Source organism: Glandiceps talaboti, chromosome 3 (assembly GCF_964340395.1).
Source record: "Glandiceps talaboti chromosome 3, keGlaTala1.1, whole genome shotgun sequence".
Classification (NCBI taxonomy): Eukaryota; Metazoa; Hemichordata; class Enteropneusta; family Spengelidae; genus Glandiceps; species Glandiceps talaboti.
This window is the reverse complement of record NC_135551.1, coordinates 5,246,385-5,272,160: the sequence shown is the minus strand read 5'-3', so window position 1 is coordinate 5,272,160 and position 25,776 is coordinate 5,246,385. Positions and strand designations below refer to the sequence as shown.

Genomic DNA, 25,776 nt, shown 5'->3' with positions numbered 1-25,776 from the left:
GACCCTCTCTATTGTCTATGGTTTAGTTAGATACCAATTGGCATCTAAAGCTAATCACGAGTCCATCACAACGTGCATGCATCATTTTCTGATGTCCGCATTTTGGACATTGAAGTAAATGATTTTACATTTCTGAGTCTCATTCTGTATTTTTCCACTGTTCTATATGTGGTAGCTACTACTTTTGGCACAATTAAAAAAAAGATGTTACGAAGACGAAAACAAATATAATCGAGAAAAAAAAAGGGAAAAAAAGTCACATAAATGACTGCAGTATCGATATTTTTAATTGGCACGATTGAAGACTTTAAAAAAATGAATGAAGATAAAAGTGAGATTTTGCCTCAGTGATGGTTTTTCTATACAAGCGATAACATCACGATACCGGGTACTTCACAAACATTATCTCACTGACTTCAAAACCATAGTGACTAAATCGTTTCATACAATTAGACGGCATGATGTTTTTTTACGTCTCGCACAAGCATATACAATGGTACACTTTATCAAATTGTAATAGACCATGTAAATATTACATTGACCGATGCAGATCTTGCTCGCGCAGGTTGGGTAGATTTATATGCTACGTTATGCCTTAGGCCTAAAAAATAACTGTTTGGTTTCTGTTACCCGACCCACCTAGTTTTTCACTGCCGACCCTTAACTTTTTTTACGTGTTCTTGAAAAAATAACAAAATCGCAACAATTGTGAAGTCTCACGAGACATAGTGGATGCAGAAACTGACATCAACTTAAAAAGACAATATAAAACTGTTCCTCCAATCTGTAATGGTTGTACATCTAATGGAAAGAAGCCAATAACACAGAGACCATTTGGAAAAAATGGAAAACCAGAATTAGACACTCGCACATGAAAACAAATATATGATAAAATGAAATAAAATAAATCTACCTACCCCACCTATTCTATTATTTGGCCTAATCGGAACAACACAATTTTTTTAACAGGCCTATTTCCTAACTCAAGCTTAAATTATTGGACCCTTGTGAACCAAAAATGTGCGAAAATACAACGCCAAAATAGTAACGCTTTGCACAGTTTTCACACTGAGCAATACGATTAGATCATAGACAGTGAAGTTGTCCAGTGTCTCTGGTTAGACCGACAACAATGAAACCGTTAGCGGGATCTCAGAGTCATACTCATTCACATACAATTTTTTATGGCTGTTCACGTTGGTTAGCAACATCTCTGTCTTTGAGTTTGAATGAAATCGCTGCCATTCCCTACAGGAAACTGTTCTATGGAATTACATGCCAGAAGCGCTTTCAATATCATAGAATGTTTTGTTGATCTTTTTTTCTTTTTTTTTTTTTGGGGGGGGGGGGGTGGGGTCGACAACTTTTACCAAGACAACCATTATATTAATCATTATAGTAACTACCTAGCATGGCTAATAGCCATACTGAGGTAGAACTGTAGATTGCTAAAATGTTATGGGTTGCTGGTTGTACACAACCTCAGCATATGCCACTCTCCTTTCTTTCCCTTGACTTTCAGGCATTAATAGGTGGCAGAAATAGTCCGCACCAGGGCCGCTCTGTAGTCCGCATAAAAGGGTGACTAAGCCCAGACAATATTGTCCAGACCAGATTTGGAGGTGTGAACGCATTTAAAGCTGACTCGGTTCTAAATCTTGGTGCATATTCATGAGGTCGACACCTAGAAAATGAACCATGTGTACATTTCTTTTGTCTTTTGTTAGTTAATTTATGCGGGTAAACTGTGTCTTCACTAACATTTTCCACTACAAGTTTCAAAATTGTCTTGTTTTTTGAAGGACTACTATAATAATATTTCGCCGCCCTTGCTTTATTGTCATATCAGGAAAGTCAAGAACTTGACAAAAGCTATTCAAAACAAAGTAATCAAAGTTGCAAAACCAAAATGGTGCCGTGGAGAGTTGTGTCTGGTCATGTTCTGATCATGGAAGTATAACCCACGGTCTGATCTAGCAGCAGTATATCAATGACGAATCTACATTACAAACAAACAAACAACACACACACACACACACACACACACACACACACGGTGATATTAAAAAGCACGCAACACAAAGGTTGGTTCACATCCCTCGCATCAGTACCGGTACCCATTCTACAGGAGTTATAAATATGAATCACATTCTCAGCTACAACATTGAACTTGTATGATACAAAAATCTTCAGAATGTGCGGGCCATATTTTCACTATCGGCATTGGCAGTCACCATCACTGCATTTAAAAAAAATTAATACAGATAAATGGAAGCAAAAACAATCCTCTTGACGGTAGTTTAGTAGTCAGTTATGAATTATGTAACGTTAAATAACGCTATTCAAATATTTCCCTCTATGCCTCCCATATACCGATAGTAAATCTTCAAACATCCATACAGACATGCGGACTTTGCTCCCTACTAGATACATCCATGTTTTACGTTACTTTCGTACTGCAAATTTAGCTGATGATGTCATGTCAAAGCCACGTGGTCTAAAAACCTGAATTTCCGTACATACATTTCGATATGAAATTATTTATCCGTGATGTTTAGAATTTTGGTCGGTCAATATAGTTTCAATGACCAAGTGTGACCCCCACTGGTGTCTAAAGTACTAATATCAGTACCTGACCGGCCATGGCCATGGCCTTGTTTTTGTTTTTGATTTTCTTGATTCAATATTCAAGTCTACGTAATGTCTGGTTTGTTAGGCCATCAATTCCAAGCATATTTACCATGATATCACAAATATAGACCAGTTACAGAAAGTAGTAAGTGTCAGCAAAATACTGTAATATCGACACTGTTTCACGGATTTTAGGGACGCTGGTGCTTGGATTATTTTACGATTGACATTACCTAGCCAGTAATTACATTGTAAGGAGTAGTACATGGGTATTTTATCCCTGGACTCTGTTTATATCGAAATGGAATAAGCTGAAACAGTTCTTCTTTGAGCAGGAAATATGTTGTGATTATGGATATTATATATGCCTTTGGGATTATATTAACTGGGATTATCGACACTGAATAATCCGGTCAATCATGGCACTGCGCTCATTGTATGTCACGGCGTAGAAGTATAAACGACGTTCATACTTCCATGACCATAGTTTCTGCGACCTGTCATTTGTTTGACCATAGACACTCCACCTTTGTGGAGGGTCCATGGTTTGATGGGATGCGTTAATTGTGGCAAACTTGTTTGGTAAATCGATCTGACGGAATGTAGCTTGTGACCGTGGCATGCATAGCTTGGGTCAAAATCTATAACACCGTGGGAGTGTTGGGTATAAAAGGCCCCCTAACTTCGCGGGGGTTATTGTCAAATTTGAATGCAGACTGTTAACAACGTCTTGATTCCTCTCTGAAAAGCCGTGATAACAATTAGCAGCTGGTGATTTTCGTAATAAATTTGGTATGTGTAGACTTGTGAATGTCTGTTGAATGCAGGTATGGTCACAGAAAGGTGATATTTAAACATGGTAGAGACAATTTCGTACAAAACACGGTCAAACTGGGTCTGTTCGTTACTACTGAAAAGCCGTTACTTTTCAAACCTGGGATTAAAACGCCTGCCAATCACACTTGTTCAAATACGGGTACGTAAATCCACGAAAGTTTGTGTAGCAATCAACGTTATCTTGAAGTAAACATGATTAGTAATTAGTACCTCTCCATGCCCAAGCATAACGGTACATGCAAGTTTGCTTTCATGAAACATTGAGTTCACATTTACGATGTCTATGCATAAAGTAGCGGTGCTGAAACGAAATATTTCAAAAACATGAATAGCGAACACTACTACAAGTCACTACGATTGTAGGCCTATAGAGTTGATTGTAATGTTCAAGGAAACACTATTTTTTCAACAGGAATTTTGTTGATAGTGTTCACACTGAGCCGCGTACTTCCCTGATAGTGTGATACATAACGTGCAGGGATAGTCCTGGAGTTGTACTACTAGTAATTGTCAAATTAGAATAGTAAATAAAGGAAACTTGTTTCGGTATACGGCATTTCTCTTTTGGGGATATGCAATAATTTCGCACACGTTGCATGGCAAATTATAACGTTGTACTATATATAACCAACGTACGGTCGTATCGTAAGACGTATGGAGAACCCATCGATTCGATGACGCGCTCTGATTCACATCTCTTTCGACAATACCAACCATTCGCATTAGACGCCCATTTACTTTCAAGTAGCGGTCGTTTCTTTATGCCCCACGTCTATCCATGAGGGGCCAATACTTTTTATACCGGATCTTACGGAGAAAGATATTGTGATCGCGTGCTGGTTGACATGTGCCGAACCAACTACATGCCTGTGAACTTGTCAGAGATATGATAAGCACAGGCAGTATCTGCAGACATCTGCCGCGATACGTTGAGATACATGTATAGTTCTGGTTCAGAGCTGGTTATTTTGACTTGGATCTTCAGGGCGGTCGGTTGACCTGTCAGCTATATGTAAGCTCCCAATCAAAAAGGCTAAAAAATGCCGCCGTGCATTGTCCTTTACTGACTCAGGAAATTATGGTTTGCGATTTTTTTTGTGGAGACAGCAGGACGCCAATGTGTGAAATATTTTACAGTTTACAACGAAAGTGAATAAACGCTAATTTTCACTCGAAATACAACACTAGGTAGCTTTTGCTTTCATAAAATGACGCTATCTCGAATATTTGTTGCTTTCGACCGGAAAATGAGATATAACTTGTTGAATCTCTCGATAACCAGAAGGTTTCTCGACGTGTCTACGTCTGTATCTTGAGATTAGATCAGATTACATATTTGTTACCGTTTCTGTTGAGATGTGAAGTAAGGACCGTTTAAAACAGCCGACCTAACCACATATTTCGTCGTTTATGAATCTTTGGGGCGTATGTATCATGGGTAGGATTCTATATTTTTATGAATTACAATATTATGGACAATTGTATGTTTATATTTGTTTCCCCATGTATCTACCCGTAGTGTCATGTTCGATTGAATGTCGACCGCCAACACATATGGAACATGTACTAAAATGTTTGTATAGAACACGCAGGCCGGTGGTGATAATTGGTCGATCAATTATACATGTCGTAGGTGTAATGAGATGATAAACAAGTGGTCCCCACATATTGTAGATTTCCTGTGCATTGAAATATAAACACACTTTCCCACAATGGACAAAATTATCTATTGAGTAATATAAAAGTCAAGTGTAAACTTATATAGTCTTCCTGGTCCTAAAATAAACTTACAGTGTATGGATTATATGTCGAGTTTTGGGCTGAAAATCGCCACCGAACATGACCTTACAGCAGGACATAGAAACGACATTCAAGTCTTCACTGAATAATCCCAACAGATGTGCTCGTGGAGTTTGAATTTTAGCAACTACACCTATGCACGGTGCTGACTGGTTGGGAGAAATTTTTTAAATCTCTTGAACGGAAAAAACTTCATTGTGGACTCGGTTTTGAAAGCTAAACGAAAGAAGTCATCTGAGTATTTCAGAAGAACCGGATCAATACCACTTAGAAAGGTGTCAATCGACGGTCTTTCGACGTGGCGTATTGTAGTGTCTATGGTACCTGTTGGTTCTGACAGGATGCTCTTTCATCACCAGAAATAGGCACTAAAACTTTTCGTTTGACCACACCATTTTATGTCAGGGGTGATATGTCATGATCCAATCGACTGCAAATTTATTAATTACGTGTAATACTTAGCTTTGTACCATTATTAATATAATCTTAATGATAATTGACAATAGAGTGGCTTTAATATTGAACCAAGGCTAGATGGACACCAAATGATTTTCCGATCGAATTCGATTTTATGTTACAACATGACTAACTTTCGCAGACATAATCAAACTGACAAGAGAGTCGCTTGAACCATATACATTGTCTATGCTTGAACCTACGTCAGAGGCCCTTGGGACACGGTGTTGTTTTTGTATCAACGTTTGTCAGTTTGATAACAGTGACAAGAAGTACACAGTCATTGGCCCTGGGATCTTCTTAGGAGGTGGAACAGATAACCAATGGCCGCATACTAACCCAACATGTTTTTAGTTAATAGCTAGGGATGGCACTAATCAAGCCTGGGGACCAAAACATTCAGTCAAAATCCCTAGTTAAGGTATTATGTTCAGTATCAATACCTTGATAAAGAAATCAAGGTAGCTAGTCACTATACTATAACTTGATGGCTAGTTAGTTAGAATTATTTGTACCCCATAAAAGTTGAGGTAAATAATTTCAGTTGAATACCCTGATAAGGACATCAAGGTAGCTAGTCATTATGCCATAAATTGATGACTAGTTAGTTATAATTATTTGTACCCCATGAAAGGTGAGGTAAATAATTGGATAGCTGTTTTAACATAGCTAGCTCAGTATAACCGCTGGTACCTTGTACAAGGTTATGGGACATTGTTTCAGGCACTATGTTTATAGACTAGTAGCTCTTCCATCTCCCCTAGTGACAGTCCCTGGTGGATATTCTTAGGCTATTTCGCTCCCACAAGATCCCCTCAGGGTCCAGCCCTATTTAAATGAAGTTGGGGGAAGTGTTGTATGAACGGTTTCCAGTGCCCCTCTGGAAACCGTACTATAGCAATAATGGAACAACCCACCAACGATAGAGGGCTGACTGGTATATAAACGTATCACCCTGGAAAATCCCGTAGGACGGATTACAGCAAGTGTGGATACAAGTCATACCAAATCGTATACTAAAGCCTGCATCTACACAGCCACATCGCAGAGACAGAGTTGTCAAGCCTGACGATAGTCAGTTCAGGTAAGACAACATAACCTCGGCACTGATTACAACACTTTTTCGGCACCCTCAAAGCCAGTTTTTATTGTCCACCACTGATACAACAACGTTCGGATCAGACAGAGGCGTTTCTATATATAACTCCAGAAATGGTTGTATTTGTGACAGCCTGGAGTGTACGAACATGCAACAGTTTAATCGATCAGACTGTGTAATTATAACTCGGTATGCACACTCGCGTACTCATATACACCAATCGTAATAATAATTTATTTTTTTCTAGTATTCATGGGGTCGGCATGCTCAACACTATTCAAACTTGGACAAAAATATTTTTATTTGTATGTCATAGTTTTGGTCGGTAGACTTTTGGGAGACTCACAAAATTACCAAATGTCCATCTTGTTATGTGTTGATGATCTTGTAGCCACATTGACGTTGTTACACCGTGTGCGGGGTCTATGGTCACACAGACGTTCTCTGTACGTTTGATTCAAACTACTCAATGCAAATTCTCGAAGTTTCTTGTAATAATGATACGCTCAGACATCGAAAAGGCTCATCAAGAATAAAATCAAACAGTGAAAAAAGATAAACGGCACTCAAGTACACTTATTTTAGGTGACAATCGAGCATGTTAGCGATAAGATGATCATGATCAGAACCTAACACTGGATATTTGCGCCGCGATACTACGACATGTGATCGGACTATAGAAACGCATATTATAGGACCGCGAGAGCTAGATCAGAACAGGCCACAGTAAACAGTCGTCAACACGTAGCTCAGTAGCATGCGTTTGCGATATAATTATTGGCTCGGAATGTTTTGGTTTTTTTGACAAATACGTACATGGCACAATGTCTTGGAATATTTTTAGTCAAACTTTGAAAGGTAAGGTGGAGAAAAAAAAACCATTTAGTGTTGCGTACAACACAGCTGTGTGAATACTCGAGTCACGGGACATGCAAGTACATTTACAGTTTGTAAATTATATAAACGCACAGTATACAAACCTGTACTCAACTCATTCAGTATTTTTCAACCGGGTATGGTAAAACATTAGTTACTCTCGGTAATCAAATTCAAACTCCTTTGTTTTATTTCTTTTGTCTTACGTCTTACCACTATTTACCGAGATAGTGATTCCCAGCTTGGTCGTTAATTATTCAAGATTACGTCGTTTGGGTGGAGAAATGCATAATTACATGCAAATGAACCCGTGTGATTAACTTACTCCCCTTTAAAGTCACAACCAAACAAAGTAGTTTGACATGAATGGATCACACAAGGCTTCTATAGTAGGCCTTTGTCATTCGAAAAGAACTATACATTTCTTTTGTACCATACACTCTCAAACAGAGTGAGTAGAGTAAATAAAGTTGTTCTTCTAAAGGCTTGTTTATTACTGTGAAGATCACACCCTAACACTTAATTGTTCTATAAACGACTCATGGACAAGAATACTATTCCCATAGAGGTTAGTCTAGTTAATTCCTGATGGACCGTATTTCGTTCAGCGTTACGTTGTACATAACACAGTCCGTCAGAAACTATAGACGACATGGATGACATGGGTAGATACTGCCATAATATTCCCAATAGTCACTCAATTTTACTTAGCTAGAAATAATGTCCTCAGACTCAAATCTGTCAGCACGTCTCTACTGTGAGTTTGTTGACGCTATTGGCCGGTCAGGTTTGTTAAGAAGCTCCATACACTAGCAATATTTGTGGCCCAATTTTAAACTATTTAAACGATTGTCATGTCATCTAAATCTGTATTACTATGCATCAAACGCGTAGAAATGTGAAACACGTTTAGTGGTGGTGGTATGTAGTGCATAATGAAAAGGCGTACTACGAACATTTATTTCAAAATGAGCCCTGTGATATTACAATCTACGTACGCCCTAACCATGTAGTTCATATCATAAGCCTGCTTATATACATACATATATGTATCGAATACACTAGCTACACGTATAGCGTTTATGTACGTATTGATTGCAAGCACGGTAGATTTGAATATTCATTTGTTTACTGCCCGGTTATCGGGGTGAACTCATGAATATATTCTGAACTAAATGCAAATGTATTCAAATCACTTCCGACTCGCAATCTGAACTATTTTTCAGATCGAGTATAATCCGATTAGACAGGCGCTAATGGGAAAGTACAGAAACGTCCACCTCATCAGCATAAAAGTACAGAATTGAACTCAATCTGAACTATAGTACGGAAAATGACGTATTCTGTACTAAAATCCCTACTAGTGGTAGAAGAAAATCAAGTCGACTTGATTTTCTTCTACCCTCAACATATATATATATATATATATATATATATATATATATATATATATATATATATATATATATATATATATATATATATATATATATTCCTTTACCTACAATAATGACACCGGAAAATTAATTTTAACCAACCCTTGGCAGAGGTTAAGATATCACAAATAACAAATTGGCACAGAAGAGGCCTGATGTACACTAGGGTGATGCATTGTCGGAAAATATAGAATGAGCCCAGTCTCCACTTAGTTCCCTTTAAAATAAAACAGATTCATAGCACTAACTGTTGTATGTTAACTCTGTCATTAATCCCATACATATTGTCCCATAACAATAGGTTTTCGTGGACAACTTGAAGATTATCGCAAAGGCAACACCCTCATCGTCAAAACGCATAATTGTGATATTAAACATAAGTTTTCATCTGCTATTTTGCTTATTCGTAATCCGTACAATGCTCTAATAGCTGAATACAGAAGACGACATGGTGGTCATGTATCTCGATTTCCTCTACAAAATATTACAGGAAAATGTAAGTATAAATTGTCTTAACAACTTTGATATGCACAGCAATGTGTAGAATGTCGACTGATTAGATGTTGAATGAGAAATATGGTAGAAATATCAAATATAGCTTGAATGGTTTGAAATTCTTGAAATGAGTAAATAGAAATAAACAATCTGATAAAAACAAATTATAAACCATAATATAGCCTTGGATAGAAGTTCACAAGGAATAGACCAACAAATGTTTTGTATGTTAACATAATATGATATTATATGTTTAAGAATGACGTTTTGTTAAACTCTACTTTTTGTTGTGTCTTTCAAATATTATTCTACTTCATGACGTCATGAGTTGATTAGCGGAGCTAGGTATAAAGTGCACGAAAGAGCATATAACTACCGAAGGATTCATTGTGTTATATACCTACATGTACTTACATAATAACAAGAAAACAGTGTAGAGATAACATATACCAAACAACTAAATGAAAGCACCATGTAGTAATATGTCATCAAACCCATCAAAAGGTGGTAGGTACGTGCACGCTCTCATCTATGTTGTATAATTGGTACCTAGTAGGATTGAGGTTGCGATGTGAATGCTTTAATCCTATGCGCTTATTAAGGCTGCAATGGATTCTATATGCTGTTCATGGAGTTGGGCGTTGCTTCATGCCTGTTGATTTGCTGACGTGATTAAAAACATAAACACATCATCATTCACGCCTACCTACTTTAACCAACATATTGCAACATCATATCTCAACTTGTAAGAATATGGTTTATGTTGTCACTATGCATGCAATAATTCTAACACTGTACATAGATTTATAACATGTCTCATACTGAAACATAAGAACTATCTATAGAAGCATTGGTAGATTCAGATTTTAGACAGTGGTGTCACTTTTAATAAGCCTAAGGTATAACAGGATACTATTTTTTTTCAGATTGGGAAGAGTTTGTCGCAAAACACAGTTCATACTGGCAAGGATTACACAAATGTTGGTTGACTGAAAAAAGACGTCTTTTAGTTGTTTACTATGAGGACCTGAAGAAGGATACCATATCAAATATCGACCGTATGATGTCATTTCTCAACCTTACGTTTACAGCAGAAAGGCGGCGATGTGTTGAAGAGAACAAAGAAGGCAATTTCCATCGAAAACCAACCAAGAATCGTAAAGGGTCAAAGTTTGATCCCTACACAAATAGTTTACATAAATTGATCAATGGGTACATCACGTACATAGACCGTATCCTGAAAGAAGACGGTCATAGCCCTATACACCCTGCATCCAAACTGTTATAAGATATGTCCATTATGTGGCATGTCTACAAGTCGCCATAGAATAAAATGTCACCAGTATAGGCCATTACTGTGATTTCAGTTTTATATCTCGTATATTGGGTTTGCTTCTACTAAAGGGTCCAACATGAATAGACTGTTTTTTCGGGAGTGTTGTTCCAAATGCTTTTTCATGTGTGAGATATGCCAATAAGGTAGTAATAAATGTAGACAAGGGAAACAAACAATCTGAGGTAATAGGAATATATCGGGAATATGTTTAAATCAAATATGAGAGATACTGATAAACACTCCAGTCTTCCCAGACCTCGTGTAAACATGATTAACATGTTAACATACGGTATGCAAAATACACAGAGCTTTACATTTCGATAGAAGTGCGATTGATATTAGTCTTGCTGCTAGACGTTCGGGCTTTCTTTCGATGCTATAACTATAAGCGAACGAAGTTCGCATGTGAGGGCCTGCCCGAAATTCCAAATTATATAATATCTTATACAGTGGTTTACATGGCTCTGCTGATGCATACAAGCATGAATTGAAATTAAATTAAGCTGTTGCATATCAAATGTGCACTAAAAAGAATTGAGCAAAAGTTTACGACCATGGGAGTGGGCTGAACAGTCATAGGGCCGCAAAGTCTGAAAGTCTTGAAATGTTTTGCTCTTTATTCGTGATTTTTTGGAACCAAATTAAACTTCAGGAGAAGTCATTTGCCAAGTACACATCCGTAAAATATCGTTCAGCTTTGCCACAACAAAATACACTTCCAGATAATATGTAATGTATAGCATAATTGTTTCAATTCTGGTATTTTATTACCATATTCAAGTATTGTAAGACTAATTATGTCTATGGTTTGCTATTTTATGCCTCTAAATGGCCTCCTACACTGTCTTATTTTCAATTTTTGTCACCTTTCGAGTTGTGCCTCCAATCAGTAGCAATCAAGGTGATAATTGTCTTTCTCCCAAAACAAGATGGATGGTGCCTGGCTAAGTACCTCCCTGTATAGGTTAGAGCTAATTAGAGACATCTCCGTATGCGTTTGAAATCCACATCCTGTGGAAAGTAATCTCATTCAGAGTATTATTGTTGTTGGCTATCACTGTTATTTAAATGTATCATACATTTGTATTGTACCACATAATTTTATATTTCCACTTTAGTGTAGGTGACAGAAGGGGTGGCTAAAATAATGCTTGAGTTTCATTTGGCGGTGCTTAACATTTTTTTCAGAAGAGAGGGTGAGAGGAGCTACAGCATTTGTTTAACCATAAATTGTGTACATTTCCTAACTGTAGCTATGCAGACAAATTGCAAGAGATAGTATCAAGATGACTGAATAAGTTCTATCTAAACTCGACCTGAAATATTTTGCTATCATTATATATGGTTTGTTTTACCCTTGTCAAGCATTGTGAAATAATGAAATTCTACATACCTACCCAATATGATGGGTTAGGTTGCCCGTTGACCATCTTTTTTATTTTTTCTAGCCTTACATATGATATTTAATTGCGTATGCTTAAATAGATATTATGTAAGTTGTATGCAAATTTATGTAAATTAGCAACTTTTCTAAATTTTAAATGCATGATTGCACCATCATTGTAAAACTAATTATGCCCCCCCCCCCCGGCAATTTGGTCAGTCTACGGCCCTGCAATAGAAAGAAACACAGACACAGACACAGACACACACACAGACAAACAAACAAACAAACAAACAAACAAACAAACATACATACATACATACATACATACATACATACATACGTACATGTATTTACTTAAATTTCTATATAGATACATGCAGAGACAGACAGACGGACACATACATACACAGACACACAGACAGGCACACTATATATATAATGCTGTGAATATAATATATAGTAATGTGAATGATATATCAATATGGAACTAGTAGTTTACACACCAGAGAAGAGAATAATTTAACTGTGTTGAAACAGCTGGACTGTGTAAAACGAATAAAGTAAACACACTGAGTACAGGATTGAATACAAATTACCAATCATTCGTTCGGAATTGGCTGTAATTATTAATAAATTCATGAAAATTAACGCAAAAAACCCCCCACTTTTAGGATAAGTTATTAGAGATGTCATAAGTCAAGCTCTTTCCATTATGTCACGTTTATGTGTTTCCTGTAGTTGTTGGGATCAACTTTTAAAGTTGAAAATACGTTGCTCAATGTATTTACACATTGTGCTATTTGATTCATCATATTAATACATTTTCTCGGTATAACAGCGCATGTGTTATTGAATTTATTTTATCATTATTAGATCTGCATAGCCGTGATCTTTTAGGTGATGACATGGAAAGAAGGGTTTCACGTTTCAGACCCTAAATATAGATATTTTGATTTGTCACAAATGTAAACATCGGTGGTTAATTTACAATATATAACCTAAATACATATATAACCTAATTACCGAAAATCATTAATTAGGCAAATTATTCATTAAACGTGTGAGGTACATCAACATAATTTATAGAACACATGTGATTTGTTTTGTTCTAAATTATATTGAAATTGAAGTTTGCATCCATAAGATATGGCGCTTTCCCACTGCGATCAAAGCGATTGAAGCATACTTTTTTCGTACAAGCAATTTTGCTGTACAAGTGTTGTTTTTTTTATTTAGAGGAGAATTAGAAAAAATAAACCTGTGACATATGTATGTGTTTGTGCGTTTATGTGAGCTATCTCTTATTTCTCCAGTAAGTGTGGTCCCTCCCCGATCCTGTACTATAGAAAAAACTCGACTGTCCTGACCTACATACATACATACATACATACATACATACATACATACATACATACATACATACATACATACATACATACATACATGCATACCTGCATCCCTGCATGCATGTGTTACGAGTCACAGATCTAAAATATATCCATTCAGGACATTTTGGTAAATTTTCATTATAAACTCTAAATTGAATTCAAAAGCATTTAAACTTTGTACATACAGTGACATTCCGTTGCGTAACAACATAGGTCTTTGACATCTCTACATGGGGTGTTTTTGAATTGTTTGTACCAGGTACGATTGAACTGTCAACAAGTTTTATTATGACATGACCATTTTATGGTCTTTGAGATATGAACTTGTATTACTAATCTAGGGAAGGTGATTGGATATTAGATCTCGGATCATGTCTTTCATCATAGACTTAAGAATACGTCATACTCTAAGAATAGAGATTTTGTGTAAACTTGGAAATGTATTTAAGTTGGGGTTTTAGCCCAGCTCAGGGGAGGCGGAGACGGAGATTGGTCATGTAATGAAATCAACCAAGTTGTTAGCTTGGCGTTCGTTGAACCAGATACGTATGTTTCGTTGTGAGTTCTACTCAACACAATCCAAGTCGGTACGGTACCTCGTAGAAGAGATGGTGTGAGAAGAAACTAGTTGGTCGGCTAATTCAACGTTATAGTCTTGGATGGAACAGACTGATGATTGGAACAGCAGTGCGAGTGAGTGCTTCCCCGTTTGAACATTACAATATCGATAAACTGCACAGTAAGCCGATCAACAGCGTTTCACATGCATGCATGCATGCATACATATACAGACATACATGCATACATCACCACTACATAGGTACGAGGCTAGAAGTACATCAGGCAAATTATTTTCAAAACATTACAGCTATACGAAAGAATCAACATCATATATTGTATCACACACATGCCATGTCCTATGTTGGGAATCGTCAATAAATGGCCATATGGTATTTAGAATTTTTGCACTGTTCAGCGCAAATGACATACCGGTCAAGAATCAAAATCTAAACATCGGTGTTTGAGGGCGTCATTCAATAGTTTCATTATAGTAAATGGTGGAATTTAGACTGTCAGCAGTCGTCTTGACTTTTTTATGAATTTATTGCTAACAGTATTTTTGCCGCTGAAATTAATAGAATTGCAACATAGTGTGCATGACGTTTGATGAAGTCGGATTATATTTATAAGGGAGGTATATACGTACCTGTATTTATATGTTCGAAAATTCAGTGACCAGCACGTTCTGTATCATGTGTAGTGAACAGAGAATGTCAATTGTATGGTGATTATTATATTGAATGTTATAGGTTATGTATGTGCACACAATTAGTATTTAAATAAACAATATTAATGAAACCTAAAGTTTTATATAAGTAAATGTGATAGATTACCTAAACATACTTATTGTTGTTGTTGTTGTTGTTGTTGTTGTTGTTGTTGTTGGTGTTGTTGTTGTTGTTGTTGTTGTTGTTGATGATGATATAACAGTACACAGCGAACATTTGTCCAGATCAAAATGACCTGATTGGTGAAATACAACGTAAATAGGGGATATTGATAATGCTCATCAATTTGTGATCCACGTATTAACAGTCCTTTGGTATTTACTATTAAGATTTTATATGAGGGAATAAAAGGAAATGTAAAGCTGGTTTGAAATGGCCAGAATTTCAAAACTGAAATCTTCCCCAACACAGTGGTGGATTCATAATCTTGTTTCAAACCTCTTCATTAGAAATATTTTGAAGAAATATTATTATTCATAAAAAATTCTATGACAAGGAAATACAAAGCAAATGCGACCACTTCTATACCAATGCCATAAATAGTAAAAATCTGTATACTTGACTTAATCATTCAATAAATATCGCTGTACATTTCTGAAAATACTAGTCTGTTTGTCATTAAAGGTAGAACCTTATGCATTTGTTTCTTCTAATATTCCTTGATTATTTCACCCCTTTACATGTTAAATCTTCAATCAAACACATTTCCTTGTTCTGCTTATGATCGCTTAAATAGTATGCTTAAACAAAATTAAAGTTTTAATTCCTGTAATGTGATACAATATCCACGTATACATTTTTCGTTGAACGGAATACACAGAGATGTGCTCTCAAAGATAGTCAACAGTTACACAACGTCAAGAAGCGTATACGTCCTAGGCCTATCTGAGGAAAAATCCTTGAATAATGCAATTCAGTCAATAAAAGGTGATAAAAGGAAATATTGATTAATCTGATTGTCACGTTATTCATCCAAAATTATGTCCTTGGTTATTTTAAGATAGTTGTGTATATATACATGTGAGTGTGTGTGTGTGTGTGTGTGTGTGTGTGTGTGTGTGTGTGTGTGTGACAATATTACAAATGTATTCATTGTATCTAATGAAATTAAATTGTCATAGTCATATTTAGATAATTACCATGGACTTACTTGACAATGTTAATATATGGTAGTAAAAAACCTAAAATGATATAAAAATGCAGTCCATGTAATATTAGTCATAACTTTAAAACTGGATACAATGCTAATACCGTTTATGATTTTACAATGTTTAGATGATCAGGCTACACTTTCGCCTGCTGATCCTATCTACTGAATACACTAATAGAGAGGTTTAGTGCGCGTAGCGTCATAGTCACGTGATTCGAAGGAACCAATTGCAAGGTATCATACGATGCTACGTCAAAATGGCGTCCTACACGTAGCTGTTAATATATTAAGTTTTTGTAATTGTTCTATTCAATACCGTAATATTTTTGGTCATGACTTTAAAAATGGATGCAATGCTAATACTGTTTATGATTTTACAATGTTTAGATGATCAGACTACACTTTGATTGCTGATCTGATCTACTGAATACATACTTTTGTTGACAAATTGACTGCAATAAAACGCTTGAGGCCTTTCTAAAATTTTACCTGGCGGCATGCAGACGTAAGGTGTTAGAATGATATTCTGAATAAAGTTATACACTACTTCAGTCTTTGATCTCGATTTAACATAATGAACAGCACATACTCATAATCATTATAGGACAATCCAAGTGTCACAATCTTAACTCAGCATACACAGTCTCAGACTCTGTAGATGGAGGTCTTCTGGAATCTTGTCTTGGAGGTCGGTGTCCCGAGAAGTCTAAGTCAACGTATGTCAAACCTTCGACTTTCTTTGATTGTGCATTTTCTGTCTTGGTGACTATACTTCTATGGCTTCTACATGCATCGTATCCCTCGGGTACGTGTCTGATTATATCCAGATTTTGATGCAACGATATACGTGGTGCCAAATTTATTCGTCTTCATCATTTCCTGACTGTGCGTCATTTTCGTTCCAAGGCGACATCTGATTTTGAACCCTAACATCTGTATGCTTCCCGTTATCAGGAAGATTGATGTCTGCTAACGTTTGGATCTTTCTAGCATCGAATTCATCTCCATTCTCTTTTGTAATCTTAGCTGAACTAAATTTATCTTCAGACAGCTTGGTTTTTTATTTGCTTTTTAGTGGTTTCACATACAAACTTTCGATGTTTTCTTGTGATTGACATTCAGTTAGAGGTGGTCCACCTCTCTTGTTTGTTGTTACTGCATTCACCACTGTTTCTTTCGTTGAAGCGCGGTTTTCACATCTCTGACGGTCATCACTGTTCAACGTTAACGTTGACATACGTAAATCTGTAAGGTTGTTGTCAGGGGTTACTTCTAGTTGATGACTAGCTTGTATTTCTCGTCGTGTTCTTATGAAACAAACAACCACCACGTGTAAAATCAGAAGGAGTAGTACGCAACAACTTAACGCTCCTGCAAGGATAGTAGTTTTATCATTACTGTTCTGTTCTTTATTTCTATACCTTGCAGTTACGATGGTCGTCCTCTGTTTGCCGTGCGTTCTTGTAGGGCGTTGGTCATGTTCACGGTCACAGGAAATCATAGTTGTACTAGGCAGCGACGGCGTAGATAATTCTACTTTATTGGTGATGTAGTCACCTCATGGATTGGTGTCATTTTATCGTCTGTATTTGTCCACGGTATTACAGTGGTTGTGGGACCGGCTATTACAACTGTGATGTCTAAAGACCCCGAGCCTATATCTATCGCGTTTGATGCCTCACATGTAAAACGGTAAAGTCCATTATCATTCATGACAAGATTTCCAATATACAAGTAAATTGGGATCTCTGTAGAAACGAAATTGATGTCTGCTAACGTTTCGATCTTTCTAGCATCCAATTCATCTCCATTCTCTTTTGTAATCTTAGCTGAACTAAATTTATCTTCAGACAGCTTGGTTTTTGATTTGCTTTTTAGTGGTTTCGCATACAGACTTTCGATGTCTTCTTGTGATTGACATTCAGTTACAGGTGGTCCACTTCTCTTGTTTGTTGCTACTGTATTCACTACTGTTTCTGTCATTGAAGCCTGGTTTTCAAATCTATGGCGGTCACCACTGTTCAATGTAACTTGACATACATACATCTGCAGGGTTGTTTTTGTCGTCGTGTTCTCATAAAACAAGGAACCATCACGAGTAAAATCAGACGTAGAAGTGCACAACAAACTAACACTCCCGCAAGGATAGTATATTTATCATTACTGTTCTGTCCTTTATTTCTGTACTTCGCAGTTACGATGGTCGTCGTCTGTCTGTGGTGTTTTCTTGAATGGCTTTGGTCATGTTCACGATCAGAGAAATTACAGTTGTACTTATATTTTAATTCATAAAACTACTCTAATATGTTTTTACACTTGAAAATACAATGTCAAACGACATTTACTAAATTCTTGTCAGTAAGTCAAAATAATTGCAAAACATTAAACTATGTTTAAAATATTAGTTACTGCACTTACAATAACAAACGTTTTACATACTCTTTAGCCTTTTTGCATAACGTTACAAACACGGATTTGGTCGATGATATTCCACATTGTCTTTTTCATGTAGGAAATCATAAAGTTGTCTTAAGCATTAACAATAAAACTAAATACCCACTTTAAGGTAACCAAGGCAATGCTAAAATAGGGCGAATGTGTATTTGATTGTTAACAGACACAATCAGAGATTATCAAAATGAAATAGTAGCTTTCCTTTCTCGATTATACCTCCATGCTTTAACACACAACAAATATTAACACTCATGTCCATACCAATACAGTAGATAGTTGTATAGATCATAGTTTTAATCATCTTGATTATAACATACAAAAATACATAGGTGTATCCTGGTCACTGGTGATACGAGTCTTTATCTGTATACTGAGATTTCCGGATTTCTCCGTTTTGACTCAGCACTTTTATACAGTCTCTGCATCCTATTACAACAACGAATAAGGTAAACTTCCAATACTCATAATCTGATGTCATAGTTTATAGAAGTGAATTAGTAACTGTTACTTTATGAAAATGAAGTCATCGTGATTATAACAATCGATTACAGCAGCATATTATCAGAACAATTTTAGGCGATGTTTAAGCATACACGTTCACCTCGAAAAGAAACAAACAACGTTGATGACGTGTATAGCAATGACATCAAATTTAAAAATCTCGGTACTTGACACAATCATGTAAAGGTTAAAAGTCTACTAAGCAGTGTATATATGCCGCTAAAGTGACAAGGTTATGCATTATTTTCCTTGTATATAATTATATTGTATGATATCAATTATTTTATGCACTTAATATCAAAGGTATAACCTTGTTCTGTCATCGATGGTATTTTAAGCTTACTTAACGAAAATAAATATCGAGCCTCTATTTCTGTAATGTGATACGAGACTGACATATAATTTTGTCGGTTTCAGTGGAAAATACAAAGTACTGCACTCAAAGATAACGGTCAGTCATAGTGATGTCATTATTGAGAGGAAAAGTAATTTAGTCAGTGCAAAGTGTACACATTATAACTGGAGTAATCTATTCACTAATATTATATCTACAACATTATCAACACCGATATATGTCAACGTATGTTTCTTATTCCATGACAGAAACTCTTAGGTTAATTATATTTACTCAATTAATAGTTTATCTGGTATTCAATATCATGGACTTGGTTACTTTAGCATGTATATATGGTGATAAAGTGGAGTCTAATTTCTGCTACGGATTTGTTTCTAAATCAAGTCATATATACAAATTGAGAATAATATTCCGAATAATCTTCGAAACTCATGAAATAACTCATTTGGTATTGAGGTTAGAATAAAGAATACAGCACATGTTATTTTTATATATAATCTCCCTGTATTACGAATGAGTGCTACGTCATAGAGGAGGAATGATTCCCCTCATGTCGGCCGTATCCCTTCGGGCCGACAGGCGAGGAGGGATACAGATATAGGGGAATCATGATATTTATTTATTGTATACATAGACCCACTATTCCTTTCTATTATGATGATAATTTTGAACTAAAATATTCTCAAACTTACGCTGAAGCGCATTAACTCTATGAAGTGATGGGGCTACAGTGTTCAGCTGTTATGTTCATTTGGTGTTCAATGGCGACAGCTGCCGTCGCTACTACTACTAACGTATATGTCGAGATCAGTAAAATTACACCACAGACTTTCAGGTAGGGAACGCTTTGCCAACGATGGGATGATTGTCAAGAGCAGTGATTAAATCTTTGACAAAATATAGACACTTTCATCGGTAAAAATGAGACATATCGAGAGACTGACTAACGAACGGATGCCTACACCGGTTATCATTAAGCTTATACATAGAACTCGGCTCAGAGTCATACAAACACATCAACACTGGCAAATTAAAATGTCGAAAACATTGTGAAATTTTCAAACACACTGTCAAAAGTCGTTCAAAAATTCTATCAATAGTTGAATTTAACGGACAACGATTTCACTGCCTTGCGAAACTTTCACAACTGGAAGTTTTTACGATGTTGATCATGTTATCATGTCTACGTACGTCAATGGCTGTACGAAAGGCGATAGATGTGTCCAAAAGAGGTGTATTTGTTCACTGTTTACACTAATGATGGTGGTCGATGTTCGGCAATCCATGAATATAAAGGAAACCATATTTTCAAACATCGTAACTGTACCGGTTCATGATGTTTACAAATAATTCAAAGTAGTTCCGACCATATTACTATAGCGTGACGTCAAAGTATAGTAATATGAAATGTATGGATTTCATATTACTATACTTTGATGTCACACCCTGAGAATATAAAGGTCTATGTACATGTATATAATAAGGAGAATAATCAGAGTCTTACAATCTTAACTCAGTATCCACAGTCTCAGACTCTGTCAATGATGGTTTCTTGGATTCTCGTCTCTGTGGTCGTTGCCCAGTGAACTCTAATTCGGCGTAGGTCAAACCTTCAACATTCTTTGATTGTGGATTTTATCCTTTAGGGACAGTTTTTATTCTCTCTTAGTTTCATTCTGTATCTCTTCCAAATATACTCTCTTCTTCTGGCAGGTGCCTGATTATATCCAGATTTTCGTATATAGGTTTTACATGTGGTGGAGACAAGATAATTGCGTCGTCATCCTCTCCTCCTTGTACGTCATTTTTTATTCTGAATCCTTGATCATTCGAGGACGACGTTTTGTTCTGAGTATTAACATTTGCATGCATCCAATTATCCGAAGGATTGATGTCTGCTGCCGTTTCCAACTTTCTTGCACCGAATTCATCTCCATTTTCTATTGTGATCTTAGTGGAACTCGAGCGAGCTTTAGGTAGTTTTTTTTTTTTGGATTTGTGTTTTACTGATTTTGCATACAGACTCTCGATGTCTTCTTCATGTGATTGAAATTCAGTAACAACTTCACCTTTTGACTTTGTTTTCACTGCGTTCATCTCTATATCTGAAGGTTGCTTTTCAAATCTATGACCGTCATCATTATTAAACGTTGACATACTTAAATCTGTTAGATTATGTTCAGACTCGATTTCCCGTTGTGGACTGTTTTGTTTCTGTCGTCGTCCTGCTTTTATAAAGCAAGCAACCATCACTAGTAAAATCAGAAATAGTAGTACACAACAAACTAACGCTACTGCAAGGATATAGGGGTGTTATAATTACTGTTATCTTCTGTATTTCGATGCCTTACGGTTAAAACTGTTATAATCTGCTCTACATTCGATGTTGATTGAACAGCTTTGCTCATCGAGTATGTTCGGTGTATTTGTGAAGTGTAGAGTTGTTCACGATTAGTGGCAGTTGCATTTAATGTAGCCAAATTTGTTGTACTAGGTACCGATGTTGACGATGGCGTAGATAACTTTGCCTTATCAGTGATCGTCTTGGACACAGTAAGAATCGTTGTTTTCTGCTTTTGGTCAATAGTTGTTGATGTTATCATGGCAGTTGTAGTGTCTAATATCCCTATTGTTATATACATTGATCCAGAACCTTTCCCAACGCTATTCCAGGCATCGCAAGTAAAGTAATAACGTCCGTTGTCAGTTATGTCAAAATTATTAATGTATATGTCAGTTGGATTTTCGTAGAAATAGAATTTTTCACTGCCTCGAATTTCATGTCCATTAATTTTCCATACATATCTGTTGTAAGCAAGTGGATTCGCTTGAACCTGACAACGAAGTTGTATCCCATCAGACTGTGATGTAATATCAGTTTTATTATCTCTTGTTGCAATTGTTACCTTTGGTTTATACTGGACTTCAAATGGTCCAATTGTACATTGTTTGGTTGATGTAAACGTTGGATGTGCAGCTTCACATGTAAAAGAGGTATACCGGTCTTCTATCGAGGGAGACCATAAAAATGACTCATCGACCATGTTTAGTCCGAATAGTTTCGAATATGAATAGATGATGGAGTGTGAAGTTGTAGTTTCAAGTGGGAACTTATCGCCTTTACGTAATTTGACATCGATTTGTGGATATGCATTGGCATCAACGCGGCAGCCCAATTTTATGGTCTCTTCTTCTTCTGCTAATACTACTACGGCTTGGTTCCAATACAGGGGTGTGAAATCAGAATCACGCATGCGGCAAGTAACAGACTCTAGGTATGGAGCAATGTTAATTGTTACAGTTACTTTCCTTGAACTTGAAACAATGTAATTATTGGCTTTGTATATCAATACACACTGGTATTCACCCTGGTCATTGTGAGCTGTGGTCTTACTGACTGGATCTATCTTCAGATCATACTTAGCGTCATTTTGGCTATGTAATATTGCATACCTTTCATCCGTGTATTCTTGAGTATATTTATTTATACCACCATTAGTACTGATCACAACATTGTTCTTCTTCCATGATACCTTGTAGTAAGAATGTTGGTAGTTGATTCTACATCGTAGGTTTACACTTCCAATACTTCCCTGTTGTAAGTTTAAGGTAACATCTTCAGGACCGTCCCGAATATATGGTCTCCGTGCAACTGCACTCTCATATATGGACAGCAGGATTACAAGGACACCATTCGAGAAAAGCATTGTTTTTTCAAATTTGTTACTTCTGCGATCTACTATTACAGTCTGTCACACACAATACAAGTGACCAGTTGACTTGAATCGAAATGTTTAACAGCATCGTCACCTTTGCCGTCCATCGGGAAATCTCACTTCAATGATGATCAATCGGATGTGCACTATAGCAGTATCTGCTGTAGCATCGCTCTTTACTCTCAATAAGATCCCAGGGGACTCCGAGACAAAGGGTGTGCTGATCATGAAATCAAACTATTGAATAAATGACGAAATACAACACTTTTACTGAACATTAACAAGAATGACAGGATATACGCTTTCTTTTTATAATACACGTCAAAAGTGTGTTGAACTTCCGTGCATATATACTTTATTGGTTCAAATTTCATATGGAATAGCATGCCTCGTGTTGTTTTACAGAGCAGGCTAGACTGTATTTCCAGCATATGTAAGGTAGTGTGTTATCATCACAAAAGACGGCATTTTGAAAAGGCACAGGGGGAGGGGAGCAGACAGAATGAGAGAGAAACTCTGGAGTCACATACTCTTACAGTCATTACTATTTTATAGATATAAAGAATCCTGTTGGCAACATTCGCCAAAATGTTTTAAAATATCCCTATTGAAAATAACAAGTGGTAAGAAAAACATGATTCAAAGATCTGACAGAGTATGACATGAAGTCACATTAGGTTTGCACGAATTGTACTAATAAAATTGTGATTTTAAATTAAATATTGGATGGCTAGTTTATGTATCTCTAAGGGCTTCGATTTTTAAAGTTAGCGATTTTGAGTATAAATATTTGTTACTAATATTTGAAAAATATGGTGTATCTTTAATTAATGAGTGAATGTCGTCTTCGACAAATTGATTTTTGAATGCGAGAAATCAAATCGGAATATCACTTGAATTGGCCACTTGATGTCACGGATTGTTTATTATCATTTTCCCTGTCTCCGTATCTATAATTATATATGTGTCATTGAATTTATCTTATCAGTATTAGTCTTCTTTGATAGCTTTGATCTTCGAGTGGATCAATGGAAAGAAGGGTTTCACATTTCTGTTACCCTAATAAAGATATTTTGATTATCACAAGTGTAAATATCTGTGGTTAAATTACAAGGGTTAAAGTATTTACTCCTCTTCACTATGTAACTTAAAAAAAACAGTTAAGCATACTGTATCTTGCTGTTTGTGTACCTACTATAAAAACACGATTCTTTTCAGATATCACGTATACAATATACCAAATGAATTCAATGTATAGAAAAGGCACTGCTAAACAACTAAAGGTTACAACATGTTGTGCGCCATCAGCGTTTAGAATAATATATCAAATAAAAAATTGATTACCAATGACGTTAAGGATGGACCTAGGCCAAAATTAATGAAATCAAAAATCAAAAACTAATAAAGATAAAATTAGGTTTCAAAATAAAAAAACCCCAACAGTTTATGTTTCTGTCATTACATGGAACCTATGCACTGAATGTAAAAGATGGTCCGATATAACTAGGTAATCATGATCAGCTTGTGTTCAGTTTTTAATGCCTAGTCAACTGTAAACGATAAGTCTATCTCGCTGTCAGTTGATTTCACAATTTTCCGACCATTACTGATACATCTCCATAGTTACAATGACGTCATAATGGCGACACTATCCTCAGACCGATCGCGAATTGGTATGCCGTGTTGCGTTTCGTTATATGTAGAGAGGGAGAGAGCGAGGAAAATTTACTGAAGTAAAACTATATCTGGAAAACGTTATTTCTAGAGACAATCTGTTTAATATTTAATTACATAATTGGTATAAATGTTCGTGATGGCGTCATTATATCAGAAGCTATTGGCTCAAATGAATTCTGGCACAGACTATTGATAAAGCTCTTGTATAATGGTTAACACACTGTTTATACTGATTATCATTTTGTGAAATATGTAATTAAGATTTTCGTATTTGAAAAGTTTTAATTCTAATTGTTTTCGAACAGTGTATTTGCTACATGAATGACGCACCATGTGATAAGTTCTTGAGGTCAATTCTCCATGTATAATTTAGAATAGGGATTAAACAATTTCCTCGCTTCATGAGTCAGACGAGCGTTTGCATATCAGTGTACATATCAATATAAATATTGATGACAGATTATACTTAACACTCAGAAACATTGAGTAAATGTATAAATACATGGTTTACAAGTAGGTGTATAAGCACCAAGGGAAAAATCCAAAAATAGTCAACTAGAGCCAGTTAGGCCGTTATATAGTTTGATTTTCATTTTGTAGAGAAGTATTCTCACTGGTACCTTGACGAGCTACTCCTATATGAGAACATAGTATAGTACTAGCAACGAAAAGTAAACAATCGTGTCATTTAATCTGTTGTTTTTTTGAGAGAGCAACACGTAATGTTTACATTATACTTTCGAGTGTACCATTTCTTATCAATCCATCGCAATGCAATGGCTCGCCTTTTAAAAATTGCCAGTGTCTCAACTGTTTGTGCAACCCTTGGCTGTTTAGTCATAGTATTGAACTTGCCTTCTCGTCACAATGTTGTGCTGTACAGTCCGGCCAAA

The 25,776-nt window shown here is 36.2% G+C and overlaps 1 protein-coding gene across 1 annotated transcript; it reads left to right on the top strand.

Moving 5' to 3' along the window:
• Window positions 1-7,647: 7,647 nt before the first annotated feature.
• Window positions 7,648-10,918, top strand: LOC144432698 (sialate:O-sulfotransferase 1-like). The gene is made up of 3 exons (XM_078120964.1): window positions 7,648-7,681; window positions 9,437-9,631; window positions 10,557-10,918. Exons 1-3 carry the CDS (start codon window positions 7,648-7,650, stop codon window positions 10,916-10,918), a joined length of 591 nt encoding a protein of 196 aa, XP_077977090.1.
• Window positions 10,919-25,776: the final 14,858 nt, after the last annotated feature.